The sequence below is a fragment of the Dreissena polymorpha genome, chromosome 2 (genome assembly GCF_020536995.1).
Source record: "Dreissena polymorpha isolate Duluth1 chromosome 2, UMN_Dpol_1.0, whole genome shotgun sequence".
NCBI classification, from domain to species: domain Eukaryota; kingdom Metazoa; phylum Mollusca; class Bivalvia; order Myida; family Dreissenidae; genus Dreissena; species Dreissena polymorpha.
Window position 1 is genome coordinate 52009074 of NC_068356.1, and position 14262 is coordinate 52023335.

General features: G+C 34.0%; 3 protein-coding genes across 6 annotated transcripts in view; 2 read left to right on the plus strand and 1 right to left on the minus strand.

Annotated features, from left to right (window-relative positions):
- LOC127867016 (uncharacterized) overlaps positions 1-14262 on the minus strand; it is a 489213-nt gene that overhangs the window by 458162 nt on the left and 16789 nt on the right. The gene's annotated exons all lie outside the window — the stretch shown is intronic.
- The window catches only part of LOC127867021 (uncharacterized), a 443681-nt gene that overhangs the window by 427303 nt on the left and 2116 nt on the right, over positions 1-14262 (plus strand). Inside the window, exon 2 of the mRNA XM_052407947.1 lies at positions 4589-4684. Coding sequence (XP_052263907.1) covers positions 4589-4684 — 96 coding nt within the window. The remainder of the gene's footprint in view (positions 1-4588; positions 4685-14262) is intronic.
- LOC127867019 (dihydrofolate reductase-like) overlaps positions 1-14262 on the plus strand; it is a 148252-nt gene that overhangs the window by 62614 nt on the left and 71376 nt on the right. The window lies entirely within an intron of this gene.

A 14262-nucleotide genomic window follows, 5' to 3' on the forward strand; every position in this document is an offset into this window, starting at 1 on the left:
GATCCAGAGATCTCCGCATAGTTCAGTTTATCCTATATGTATAAAGGCCTTACTCTGATCCAGAGATCTCCGCATAGTTCAGTTAAATCTATATGTTTACAGGCCTTACTCTGATCCAGAGATATCCGCATAATTCAGTTTAACATATATGTATATAGACCTTACTCTAATCCAGAGACTTCCGCATAGTTCAGTTTAACATATATGTATATAGGCCTTACTGTGATCCAGAGATCTCCGCATAGTTCAGTTTAACCTATATGTATATAGACCTTACTCTGATCCAGAGATCTGAGCATAGTTCAGTTTAACATATATTTATGAAGGCCTTACTCTGATCTAGAGATCTGCACATAATTCAGTTTAACATATATGTATATAGGCCTTACTCTTAGCCAGAGATATCCGCATTGTGTAGTTTATTCTATATGTATATAGGCCTTACTGTGATCCAGAGATATCCGCATTGTTCAGTTCAACCTTTATGTATATAGGCCTTACTCTAATCCAGAGATATCCGCATAGTTCAGTTTAACATATATTTATATAGGCCTTACTCTGGACAAACCTGGGTTTTCCCATACCGAGGATCAGTTATCAGGGTCAAATGCATTTAGTTTCTTAATCTCATTGAAACCATTTAGAGGCCGTTTCCTGAGTGAAATCAGTATTTAGAGAACCGTCATATGTCGAAGATAAAAATCCCGCTGTACACAACTTGCACTACCGATTGAGCTACATGTAACGAGACCGCTCCTTGCATCACACGCAATATGCATCCAGGCCATACTGCGTAATCAAAAGTTTGGATTGCGACTGTAAACCATTATGTAACAGAGCATGCGCGTTTCAATTTTGAGCTGTTGGAATTTCCAATAAAATTACCCATACGAGTTACTACGTATTCTTCAAATCTTTTGTGGTAAATTCTTAAATGAGCAAGACAATTTGATTATGTGTATACACCGTTTGAATTGATACAAATGATTCGTATTGATATTTATAACGGATTCGTGTAAGTTAACTTTCTTTAATATGTTATTTATTAGAACTTAAGTTGTTCGAAATATATGTTAACATATAACCATTACTTAAGTTTAGGAATGCTAATTTGCACAATTTAAATAAAGGGATTTTTCAGAAAGTTTTGTTTTTCAGTCATAATATTCCGTTATTTATCATACTACTACTACATTAATTTATGCCTGATATAACGAAGTCTGATATATTTATTTAATGGGTGTAGACCATATTACTTGGGATCAACAATACAATAATCCTTTCTGGTACAATATAATTAGATTCTACAAAAAACAAACAGCTTGATACCAATAATTAATATATTTTAGAAAACAAATACAACAAAAACCGCAAACAACATATTTCATAATTATTTAGCACATCATATTCATTGCGGCTAAATCTGAAACGTTGCATCATGTTTTAATTGCGTTTCATTTTAAATAGGAACGTAGCGGTATGATACACAGAAAACAGCAATCCTCGCCGTCATTTTTTTCTAAGCCTCATCTGATATGTTACACAAATAACAGGCAGTAACACATTAATCTCTATATATTTCGGACTAGAGTGACACTAGCAGTTGAGTAAATTTAAACAGCAATTCTCATACTCTGTTTGGGCTAACTTTGCGAATTATTAACGACTAAGTGTCTTCATCTGAGCAAGCACACGCATACATACAACACATCAGAGCAAGCACACGCATACATACAACACAGCAGAGCAAGCACACGCATACATACAACACAGCAAACAAGCACACGCATACATACAACACAGCAGAGCAAGCACACGCATACATACAACACAGCAGAGCAAGCACACGCATACATACAACACAGCAGAGCAAGCACACGCATACATACAACACAGCAGAGCAAGCACACGCATACATACAACACAGCAGAGCAAGCACACGCATACATACAACACAGCAGAGCAAGCACACGCATACATACAACACATCAGAGCAAGCACACGCATACATACAACATAGCATAGCAAGCACACGCATACATACAACATATCAGAGCAAGCACACGCATACATACAACACAGCAGAACAAGCACACGCATACATACAACACAGCAGAGCAAGCACACGCATACATACAACACAGCAGAGCAAGCACACGCATACATACAACACATCAGAGCAAGCACACGCATACATACAACACAGCAGAGCAAGCACACGCATACATACAACACAGCAGAGCAAGCACACGCATACATACAACACCATATATATGGGCCGTGCTCTGTAAGAAGTGGGTTCAATGAATGTGCGTAAAGTGTCGTCACATATTAGCCTATGCAGTTCGCACAGGCTAAGTAATGACGAAAGTTTCCGCTTTTATGATATTTTCTGTTTAAATAAAGCATCTTCGTATCAAAAATCCTTTTAAGGCGGAAGGACGCTTTGCGCAAATGCATTTAAGCCCCTTTTCCCAGAGCACGTTCCATATTGGTTTGAAATTCGGGTAAAGGCTTGTGTATGATAATGAGTAACTTTTGTTACATATTGAAATCAATGGAATAATTGCGATATGCCTTTTTCAATTGTTAATGATTATGTATTTAATTATCAACCGTTGGCATATGAAAAATAGTTTATCTTTATAAATCAAACAGGACTATTTTAAATGTAATTTCCTAGAGTGTATATGCGTGCGATAAGATGATTCAATCAATGAAAATCTCTTTACTAAAGATGAACATAGTTCGCCTTTTAAATATAATGTTATTTTCCATATGTTACCATTAATAGTTGCATTAGAAAAAGCATTATTTATTTTTATGTTAATTATGATAATTAGGATTATAATTATTATTATTATGATAATAACGATGATGATAATGATAATGTTGCTGATGATGATACCACATTAGAGGAAAAGCAAGAAGAACACGAAGAAGATGGTAATGATCACGATGATGATGATGATGATGTTGTTGTTGTTGATGATGATGTTGATGATAACGTTGTTTTGTTGTTGTTGATGATGACGATGATGATGGTGATTACGACGACGGCGACGATGACAATGATGATGATGATGTAGATGATGTTGTTGTTGATGTTGTTGATGATGATGATGATAATGATGATGATGATGATGATGATGATTTATTGAAATTAGTAGTCGTAGTAGTAGTAGAAGAAATGTAAGGCGAAGAAGAAAAAACACAAAACTGCGATCATATTAGCGAGTATATTCAGTTAAATTGTGTATTGCGAAGCGCTTTAAAATTTAAATTATTTGTTCCTTTATTTAACAATTTGAAACTGTTACATGATATATATTTGAATTTTTGTATAGCAAATGTCACAGCTGTAAAGCTTACACCAACTCCTTCAATCGGTGTCTATAATGTATCGATCCGTGGTGTGTAGCCGTATGTGTGTATTTATAGTAACTGGTTAAATAATAAAAGTAGTTTTGGTTTCGATTTCATATTTGTATCAAAGACTGATTTTAATCAAATAAAATCGAAATTTAATATAATGGTATCGTAATTTGGATTGGATATAAGGATTATTTATATTGAATTTAAATCTGGAATATTTTTCATCTGAATTGATTTCAATATATATGCTCCTGACATTTAAATCTATTTGTTAAAACATGTATGTGTAATTATGGCGTCCGGTGGAAATAATGCAAAGGCGATTATATTTTATGACAGTGAAGGCGCAAACGAAGCGTCTAAAACATAGGCAGACAAATTGAGGTTCTTCATTGAAAAGAATGGTGGATACACATGTCAAACTGACCATGCAATAAGAATACCTGGAACCGAAGTTATGAATAACATTCACAATTCAATTAATCGTTATGACAGAATAATAATTCTTATAACAGATCAATCTGCTTCAAAAGGATGGTTCACATTTGCAGTTTTGTCTGCCTTAGAAAACATAATTGTGGAAAATCACATGAGACTTTTGGTCGCATACAAAGGAAATCGACGTGAAGATGTTGGGTTTCTGAAAACCGGATTGCTGTCGTTGACGCCCAAGAGGTTTGTCGACCTCACTGAATGGCAGGGATATGAAAGGCTTCTCAAACAACTGAAAAGTTAGTATGACCTTATAATTCATACCTTATGTTTAAAATAATCAGCAAACGTTCCCGATGTCAAGTTGCTTAACGTAACCGTTGTAAATGTTTTTTAACATAAATACAGCCAAACGATTGATACTTCTTTTGAACATGTGATGAACCTTTGTATGATGGAATCCTAAATTTACATTATTATACATGGACTGAACGCATTAAAATGAACCATGTAATATTGTGTAATGCTGATAATGTTATTATTTTGAAATTGGCAACACACATATCTTTTCACCAATTTTCACATGGTTTTACTCATCCTGCGAATCGTTAAAAATCGTAAACAAAACTCCTTTTTTGAATAATAAAAGTATGTGTTTTGAATATGACTTAATAATATATTTTATTTTTTTATTTGGCCTGACACTTGAATACAATTTAATAACAGGTGGTAATTGTGTTTGCGGTCTAACCAAATATAATAATGCATATTATTGTTTCAGCTCCAGTGTGTTTGGACGAAGAATTACCAGCGGGAAACTTGCATCTTGGCTTGGTCCAATCCCACATATCCGGTTACATGTGCTATGTTGCTGAAGGTAAAGTCGTTTTGCCGCATGCATTTTGTACCTTTTCATGTATTCCGTAGTTTATATCTTTGGTTAACATTTTCAAATAACTAGTATTACGATTTCGAATAATAAATTTGAAAAGGACAAGAGTCACAATGGCCATGTCTGTCATATGTTTACACTATCAATGTTTTCAAAAGTTTACCTGTTCAAGATTGCGTTATGGCCTAATGTTGTTAAATCTCCAAGTCTAACATATTCTTTAACATTAAAAATACTGCAAAGTCAAATAACTACATTTGCCATAACACAATGTTTGTTGCACAAGGCTAACTAGACATTTTGAGTCAACTTATATGGTGTTTTATTGCGCATAATGCGGTATGAATGCTTATCAGTCCTTGGGCATTATAACCAATGAGACATTATGAGGCTCAATGAAATATATCCATGGTTAATATATGAGTAATGAGATTTAAAAGGTATGGCAAACTAAGAGTAATCTGAGATTTTAAGACAAGATATACTATGATTAATGTGACATTATACGGTATGATAAACTATCAATCATGTGACAGTATAAGGCTTTTATAAACTATCAGCATGCGACGGTATAAGTCAAGATAAACTATGAGTCATGTGACATTATAAAGCGTGATAAACTATGAGTCATGTGGCATTATAGGGCGTGATAAACTATGAGTCATGTGACATTATAATGCATGACAAACTATGAGTCATGTGGCATTATGAGGCATGATAAACTATGAGTAATTTGACATTATAAGGCATGATAAAGTATCATTCATTTGACATTATAAGGCAAGATATACTATGATTCATGTGACATTTCAAGGTATGAAAAACTATAAGTAATGTGGCATTATAAGGCATGAAAAACTATGAGTCATGTGACATTACAAGTCATTATCAAATATTAGTCATGTGGCACTATACGTCGTGATAAACTATGAGTCATTTTACCTTCAAAGACATTTTGTGCATATGCGACATAATGAGGCATGATGAATAATTCGTCATGGGACAGTACGATTAATCGGTCATTATAATTAATGTGACACTATGAGCCATGAGGCATAACGATTCATTGGACATTGTAAGAAGAGATAAAAAATATTGACCGTTTAACATACTAACGATCTATGACAGGTTAACCTGAAAATGGTTTAAGTAAATTAAATGCATTTGTTGTGAAAGACATTACATTAACTTCATGTCTAGTGCAATATATGCTGCCAAATAACGCTTTTGCCTACTTGTCTTCAATCAATATTCCATTCCGAAAACGGGTATCAATAATATGTCATTAAGCAAAGTTGAACTTCCATAAACCAGTACCTAAGATGTCTTTTCTTAATGGTCAGTACTCGCTATGTCTTTGTGGAGGGACAAATTTATCCGGTGATGTGTGTGGAGTGGGGCTTTACGCTATAATTGAGACGTACAATTAACTTCTGATAGCAATCAGAACAGAACAAAACAATACTGTATTACACCTAGATCTGATTGACCCAAAAAATCTATAGAGACTTTGGTCTGATTACTTGATGTTGGTCTGGGTATTGATGTTTTGTTAACGAATCTTCGATATATATTGCTCGTCAAAGTGTTTCGAAATATCAATTGTATCAATAATTATGATCTTAATTAGCTTCAATATTAACAAGTTCAAGTAATTTTTACTTATCACAATTTTATATTTGCATTCGTAAAGTAGGTCGTTAAAGATGACACCACTACCGTATGAAACAATTTTTAATCAATTTAGAAATCCATTACTAAACGTAAATCAATTTTAAAACAGCACTTCACGTTGGTCTGTATTGGAAGGAAACACAAAGATTATTTCAGCAATTGCATTCAAAACGTAAACAAATACACGAACAAAACACGAAAAACATTCAAACTATGTTGGCAGGTATAGGATGCAAACGTACGCGCCCTCCCCACAAAAAATAAAAAGATTGTATTGTACACTGTTTTCCGGTAATTTGTATCTATTTGCTTTTACACAGGAAAATTGCATGCGAAACTTATCAAACATTCAAAAGTCTATCACATGAAGTTACTTTATTAATAAAACATTAATATCACAAACATGATATGGTCGCTTATGTACCAACGTTATCAATCACACATGGCATAAGTTGTTAAAGGCAGTTCATGTTCACGCTGTATGACTTGCTATGAATATTTCGAACATTTAAACATTTTGCAGATGTTCAGAACATCGGTTAATACATTAATTATAGCGATATGTTAGTCGGTTAATGTATGAGTAACCTGTTGCATCCTCGATTTAAAGGAGTTTTTCATATAAGTAATTCGACGTTATGAGTAATGGGAAATTATAATTCATGTTTAATTATGAGATATTATACATTAGTATTGATTCGAAATCATAGGTCATGGGGAATTATGACGGATGTGACATAACGACTAATCGGATATTATAAGGAAAGTGTACACACATTCTAGAATAAATATGTTTAAACCAAGTGGCGCATATTCGTGAGGCGTACTGATTCTTTAGATATAAGAAGGCACGTGTCAGTATGAGTCGTGCTACAGTTTGAAAAATGGAACACGATGAGGTATGCGTCAAAATGAGGCATTGGGCATTATGAATGATTTAAAATAATTACTCATGGTACATTTTGATTCATGCGCCATAAATTGCCAATGGTATGTTGTGTTGTAGCTGGTTGTTTTTATGAACTAACACATACATGATTGTCCAGCTAATAAACTCTGATGGTAATCCCTTTTTCTATCAAAACGATATATATTTGATCCGTCGTAAGTTTTTATCATCATTCATCAGAAAGAAAACTTTATTTTGCTACAAATTGCATCTAAACGTTGTTTATGTTAATAGGGATTAAAATGAGTTGAACTACAATTAATTACGATTAAATTTAGTTGTGTTTGTGCTATGAGGTTATCTCGCGTTTACATTTAAATATTTCGTAAATAACTCAGGTCCAAGTTCCAGATTCAGCCTTTCGATGTGTAACTGTTTACAACTGTCTTGCAGCTACCGGCATAATTTGATTTGCTTTAAAAATTATACCAGGTGGGCGATTGAATTAAGGCCACCATTAAAGAAATGAAATTCAATGATTGGCAATTAATAAGCATTGTTCTTTTCCGACCGCCCGTGCGTCAGTTGTTCCGAAATATTGGTTGACTCTTGCTCAAATTACCATAATCAAATGACTATTGTTTTGATGATCGTAAAGAAAGGCATTTGACTGCAAACCAGTTTTTTTTCTAAATTGTGGCGCTTTTTCTTGTTTCCACTTTATAATATATAGTCCCCTTTAGCTTGAGATTAGGCCTCCTGTCTATTATTCGATTATTTTCCCTCAAAACTTTACAGTTAAATGACCTCAATGTGGAGATGTTTGTAAAGGAATACATTTATCGGCGAGAAGGTTTGGAAGGATAAGGTCTTTTTTGCATTACTATTCAATCCCTTTTATTGCTTGGTGGGTCTTGCAAAAAGTGTCCATCTTGTATGACCTTTATATTTTGATGATCGTTCAAATCGGAATTTTTGCAGCAACACTATTTTTCATAAGTAAAGCCTATTTAACAATTATAGAATATTATGGTCATTTGACGCATGTGTTTGTAACTCCTCTTTCACTAGGTGGATCTCAAACTTTACATAATGAATGACCTTTGTGTGAAGATGATCTTGAAGAAAGTAATTATAGCTTAAATTAGTTTTTTGGCAGAATTATAGATCTTTGTATGATGTTCTTGTTTAGCCAATATAAGTCCAGCATTGTATGTTATCAACTTCTCTTTAGCTCTATTTAAATGTTAACAAAATAGTATAGTTGAATAAATTCAATGTGTATATGATCGTGCATAAAGGGAAAAGGACAACAGTAACGAGCGAGGCATGGTATTGTTAATGTTCTGTAAAAATAGCGTTCGTTCAAAATTTGGAATACTCGTGCCGATTGGTAATATAATGACACTATTAATTGAACTTTATCGTTATATGTGTATTTATTTTCTTTTGCAAAGAACAAGAATTGGTTGGAGAAATGCGATGGTTACAGAAAAGAACAAAAAACTACTGATTGGAAATTTTCTGTTGGCTGTACCAAAAACCTGCGCTGTCCCACAGCAGCTTCCGTCAAATTCGGCATCAGGCATTGTTATTTCGAATGTGGATACATTTGAGTTTAAGAGAATACATGCGGGTAAAAACACAGAGATTATGTTGTTACCATCAACCAGATAAAGCACGCGAACGTAAGTATATACTTTCATAAATAGGGTGTACGGATTAAAACAATTAAATCCGATCACAAATAGACAACTTAATTTTCATAAAATTGAGTTAAACAGTTTTTCCATTTTTTGAATAGTGAACATGTTTGTGCTTACTGGTATCATGTATAATATATAAACACGTAGAGCATACACACAACTATTACGAAGATTTTAGAATGCTGGCACATTCATTATATTTTGTATTTTAAATATGGTTTTCACAACCCAGTGCGATGTATGCTTAAATAGTTCATTTTGTGTATTTTAAAGCCTCTGACCTTGAAATGAAATACATGTTAATCAATACACATAGATGCAATTTGATATTGTACAAAATTGTCGTTAAATCTATAGCTTAGTAAGCAAGTAATTTATTATTTTTCAAACGGTACCACTTTTAAAACCGAAATAAGGATTTCTATACGTATATGTCCATTTCTACAAACGCGATTATTTTTAAGTTTTAAAGCGCAAAAGACGGATTTCTACCTTGTAACTACCAAATATATTTTAATTGTCATATTTAAAATATGTTTCTTATCTATACTTAAATTTACCATGCCAAATAAGATGTGTGGCTTTAATTATCAGCGACTTCGATGAAATTTTGGTACAGTTTATTGTAACAATTACACGTATTATGTTGTAATAATCCGTAAACATTCCTGACAAGTGCGTACCATTTTTCCGGTGTTCGATTGACCACTCGAATTCTTGATTTAATCGTCTGCCATTTTTTCAGAACGAGTTGTACGTTTGTGCCCAGGTACCAACTACGATAACTGCAATATCACATCTTGCAAAGCAGCACCTTGGGAAAATAAATGTCGCTCTCGAGCACCAGCGTTTCTGTCAATCATACCAGCAGATAATCGATGCGAAAGGATGGGGTGACTTCTTGGAAATCGTTCCATGTGAAGGTATCTAACGTTTCTTTATTATGTCAGAACATGCACATCGGCATGCAAATATAAACAATATAGGGCTAGATATGTATACTCCATGTCGCATTTGCCCGCATTACGGGGAGATGTTGCAGAGACATCGATTGGATAATTGGCTCGGTATAAGCTTAATAAGACACTACCTGTTACATGTATAATCAAATATTTATAGACGTTTCAAGAACAATTACTTGATACTTATTTAGCTGATCAAATGCAATTCATTTTTTAGATGAAAACGATATTCCTGTCGCGTTGTTTAAGGCAGCGACGGCAAACAATAACAAGAAGACTGGGGCAGAAACTTCTCTTTTATCCCATTTTTACCGCGACATTGACGGTATAACACGTTGTGGAATATACTTGCTTGTATTCAACACTGTGGAATATACCTGTCGCGTGCACGGACTACTTTTTAAATGACGTCATGCGATATGCGCTAAAATTAGGTCGATATTGTTTGGTTCATTGATCGAATTTTAAGGTCACCCATTAGAAGAAAATGTGCATATTTTGCAGAAAAAAATATAAATGACACATTCACCAAAAGAAATGTTGAACTAAAATAACAAATTACACGCTTTTTGTTTTGTTATTTTTTTTATTTATATTTACTTTACCACTGAATGATTTTTCATAAGAAACAAAGTCGACAAAACTTAAGCTTCAAAATTATACGACCTTCAACCTTTAAATCTAGTCATATGTTATAATTTTTCGCCATCCGTTTAATGAATTGATGGCGTCATAAAATGACATACTTATTGCGTCATTTTCCCCATTTTTTTTGACGATTTATTATAAACGCGACTTATTTCACATGTTTTCTACATGTACTGTATGTCGACATATCTGAATTGTCATTTGACTAATTTCGTGTAATGTGCATTGTTTATAACCAAAGCATATAGATCTACTTTTGACATTTAACTTAAATATTAAGAATGTACAACAAGCCATACACATATCGCACAGTTCATGACTAATCTGCTATGTTTGCTTTCCTATTTAATTCACGTTAGGCATAGAGCTGTGTAAAGTATAAGATGGTAAAAATAGCACCACACTGGAATTGGGAACGTCCCATTTTGTACACGGGTATTTTCTACTCATTTATCTGTTGTGTACTGGAATGTTTTCCATTATTTATTTATTAAATTACTTTTTCGTACAATAAGGGCATTTACCATAGATAAATAAAACATTGTGCAAGTTTAAACATAATTATGTTTGTATGCAGAAATCTGCAAACGCAACCGAGTTTACCAACGGCTATTATTAGATAAACTGCTCCGGTTCATTTGAACAGCAGTAATGTAGAGTAGATCTACATGACGTAGCGTGTGACGAAGAAGAAAGTTTATCGCGTTCATAAACACATTTGAATTTATAAAGTGATAGAATGGCATAAGGGTCTTTATTTAAGTATGCTAAAATAATTATTAAAGACCCTAGATGCAAAATCGTCAATTATTGAGTTAAATGGATAATAGATGGATTTTAAAGGATAATTAAAGGTAAGATACTAGTTCTTACGTGTTTTGATTTTTGTTTGTACTTGTGTCGTTCCCTATTCTTGGGGAAATGATTTTAACATGGGCGCCATTGATGCATCGGATCACACACGGCATACCCATAACATTATATAAAAAACACGTTCTGCGCGTCCTTAAATTCGTCGTCCGAAGTCGGAAAACGTATTGCCCTGAATATTTTGTCAAATAAAGTGTCAGTCGCTGCAATGGTCTGTTTACTCGTCAAAATTGTCAAGGTCGTCGATAGCTAAAGAAACTTCAGCGTAGGGCCTACAGTTTATTTAGTATTGACAGAGCTGTACAAAGTCGCGCCAGTCAAAAATCATAAAAAGCGACATTTAAAGTTATGGTAGCCAGAACTAGGTCGTCGATGGTGTACATGTATGTTGACATCGACAGCATTTTGTCAGGAGCAATCGCCGCCATATTGGATTTTGATCAATTTCTTTCGAAAATAAAATGAATTATAGTAAAGTAAAATCATCTTTTCGCGGTCGTTATGTATTAAAATTCGCTTACTGCGTAAAATTGAATGTAGGCATATGATGATATTTTTACTTGTTTTACAGTTTGTGTGTGAATTTTTTAAAGACTAGATTCTATTTTGCGTACCAGAACAAACACATGTATATCACTACGCATGGTTACATTTGTTAGATTTTAAGCGCTTTTATGACTGAATTAAAATGATTGTTAAGGTTATTAGATCTATTTATGTTAAATGTCACGTTGACAAAAATCAAATGGGATAAATAGAATACTAGGATTAGCGTTGAATACAGAGAAGTTTATGTTGCTCGGCTCGAACACCGAAAGCGCTCGCCAAGGCTCGCGCTTCCGGCGTTCTAAGCCTCGCAACATAAACTTCTCTATATTCAACGCTAACCTAGTATTCTCTATATAAGAGCTGGAGTTTTGTCCGATTTTAAAAGGGTAAGTGCACAACAAGAATAAGTTTACTAGCATCTGCATACTAATCGATACTGTATAATGTATGCAAATATAGTACTAGAGCATTTGAATGCCTGGCCCGATACATTCAAAGAACGGACATTAGTCTGGCAATGTACCTTCAAAGTACCTTCAAATATATTAAATGGAGAGGATTAGAACGCATTCTCGCCAACATAAGAATAAGAAATATGTAATGAGTTATTGTCCCTTAAAACAAATACCTGCTTTTCATTTTTAGTATTCATCAAATATTTAAATTTAGATTAAATTAAATACGTATCCATACGTGAACGATATTTGTAAACACTAGTCAGTGTTTGATGACAGCATAAGGTTAGTCATTATAGCAACATGTACATGTGTTCAATCTAATCTATTTACTTCTCAAATTTTCCAGATGAGTGTTTACATATCATGTTTTGATATTAATGGAGATTCTTGTGAAGAGATCGAAAAAGAGCTACAAAAACATCATATGAACATCATACGACATGAAAACACACCAGGAAGATTCCTGCTCTCAGATGGTGACAATCGAGAAGGATGGATGATAGTTATTGTATCGAAAGAATCGCTGAAAAGCGAACTGCTTTCTTTCAATCTCATAAAAGGCCTGACTGCCGATGATGATGACGGCAGATTGAGGATCCTGCTTGTATTGCGCAGCGGTGTGAATATCTCAGAAGTACCAATATGTATTCGTTGGGTTACAGTATTCAGCGAAGATGAGAAATCCTACAAAAACTGGATTGTAAGAACAATTTTTTAGGTAATTGGCAGTGTATGAGCCATCATAATTAAAGCATCAAACAGCCTTTCAACTTTACTTGACTTTTGATTGAATGTAAAATCATGCTTTTTTAAATTTCGTGCCGATATTATAAAGCGCATATATCGTTTCTGCAAATCTTGGATCCGACAAAACATGTATTGTATATATGTATTGTATACAGTGAATATCATATACAGATACAGTTTCTGTATACATACAGGCGACAGTAAATGGGTATGTCACGTACATTTGATACGATAAACATTTCGAAATAAAAAAAATGTATACACAATTATGCACGCAGTCCAACTACTTTATAATAAATACCAGTGCATACTTTGAGACTTGCTCTGTGAAAAGCGAGTTTAATGCGTGTTCTTACAGTGTCGTCAAATATTAGCCAGTGCAGTACGCACATGCTTATCAGGGACGACACACTCCGCCTCAACTCGAGCTTTGTTCAGAAGAGATTTTATCTAAACGAGCGATTTAATAACAGTAGAAACTGTCGACACTCTACGCACATGCATTTAACCCCGTTTTCTCAAAGTGCGACTCATGTATATGTGGTTTTTACAGGAGAACCAGTAGATATTGGCAGGGCACTTCCAGCAGGGGATGTTATGTTGGGTCTATGTCTTGAACTACCTGAATATTGTGCTGACGACCAGCAGTAAGTGTCAGTGTACTCGGGGATTTTATTTGTTCTGCCGCGTAGATAATTGATTCCATGCATCCTACGATAAATTGAACTTTGGGTAAAGTTTAACATTAACCTATGTCTTAAGTGTTGGAACAATAGTGTTAAAATGTGTCTACACGTAGTCTATACGTACCGATCCGGCATTGGATGTTTTGGTTTTGGTATAAATGTATGAAAAAAGGAATTCCGATTAAACAAGTTAATGTTTTCGGTACATTATTTTTAAGCCCAATTGCTATGCAATACAGACATTAAATTTTCTATTTGTTTCGACATTTTGTAATCATCTACATGGGTTTCGTGTATGCATAATATATTTTGTTTTATTAATTAAAATGTAATATTTAATGAAGGTTTGTTTTTGTTTGGATCGAAATCCGTTA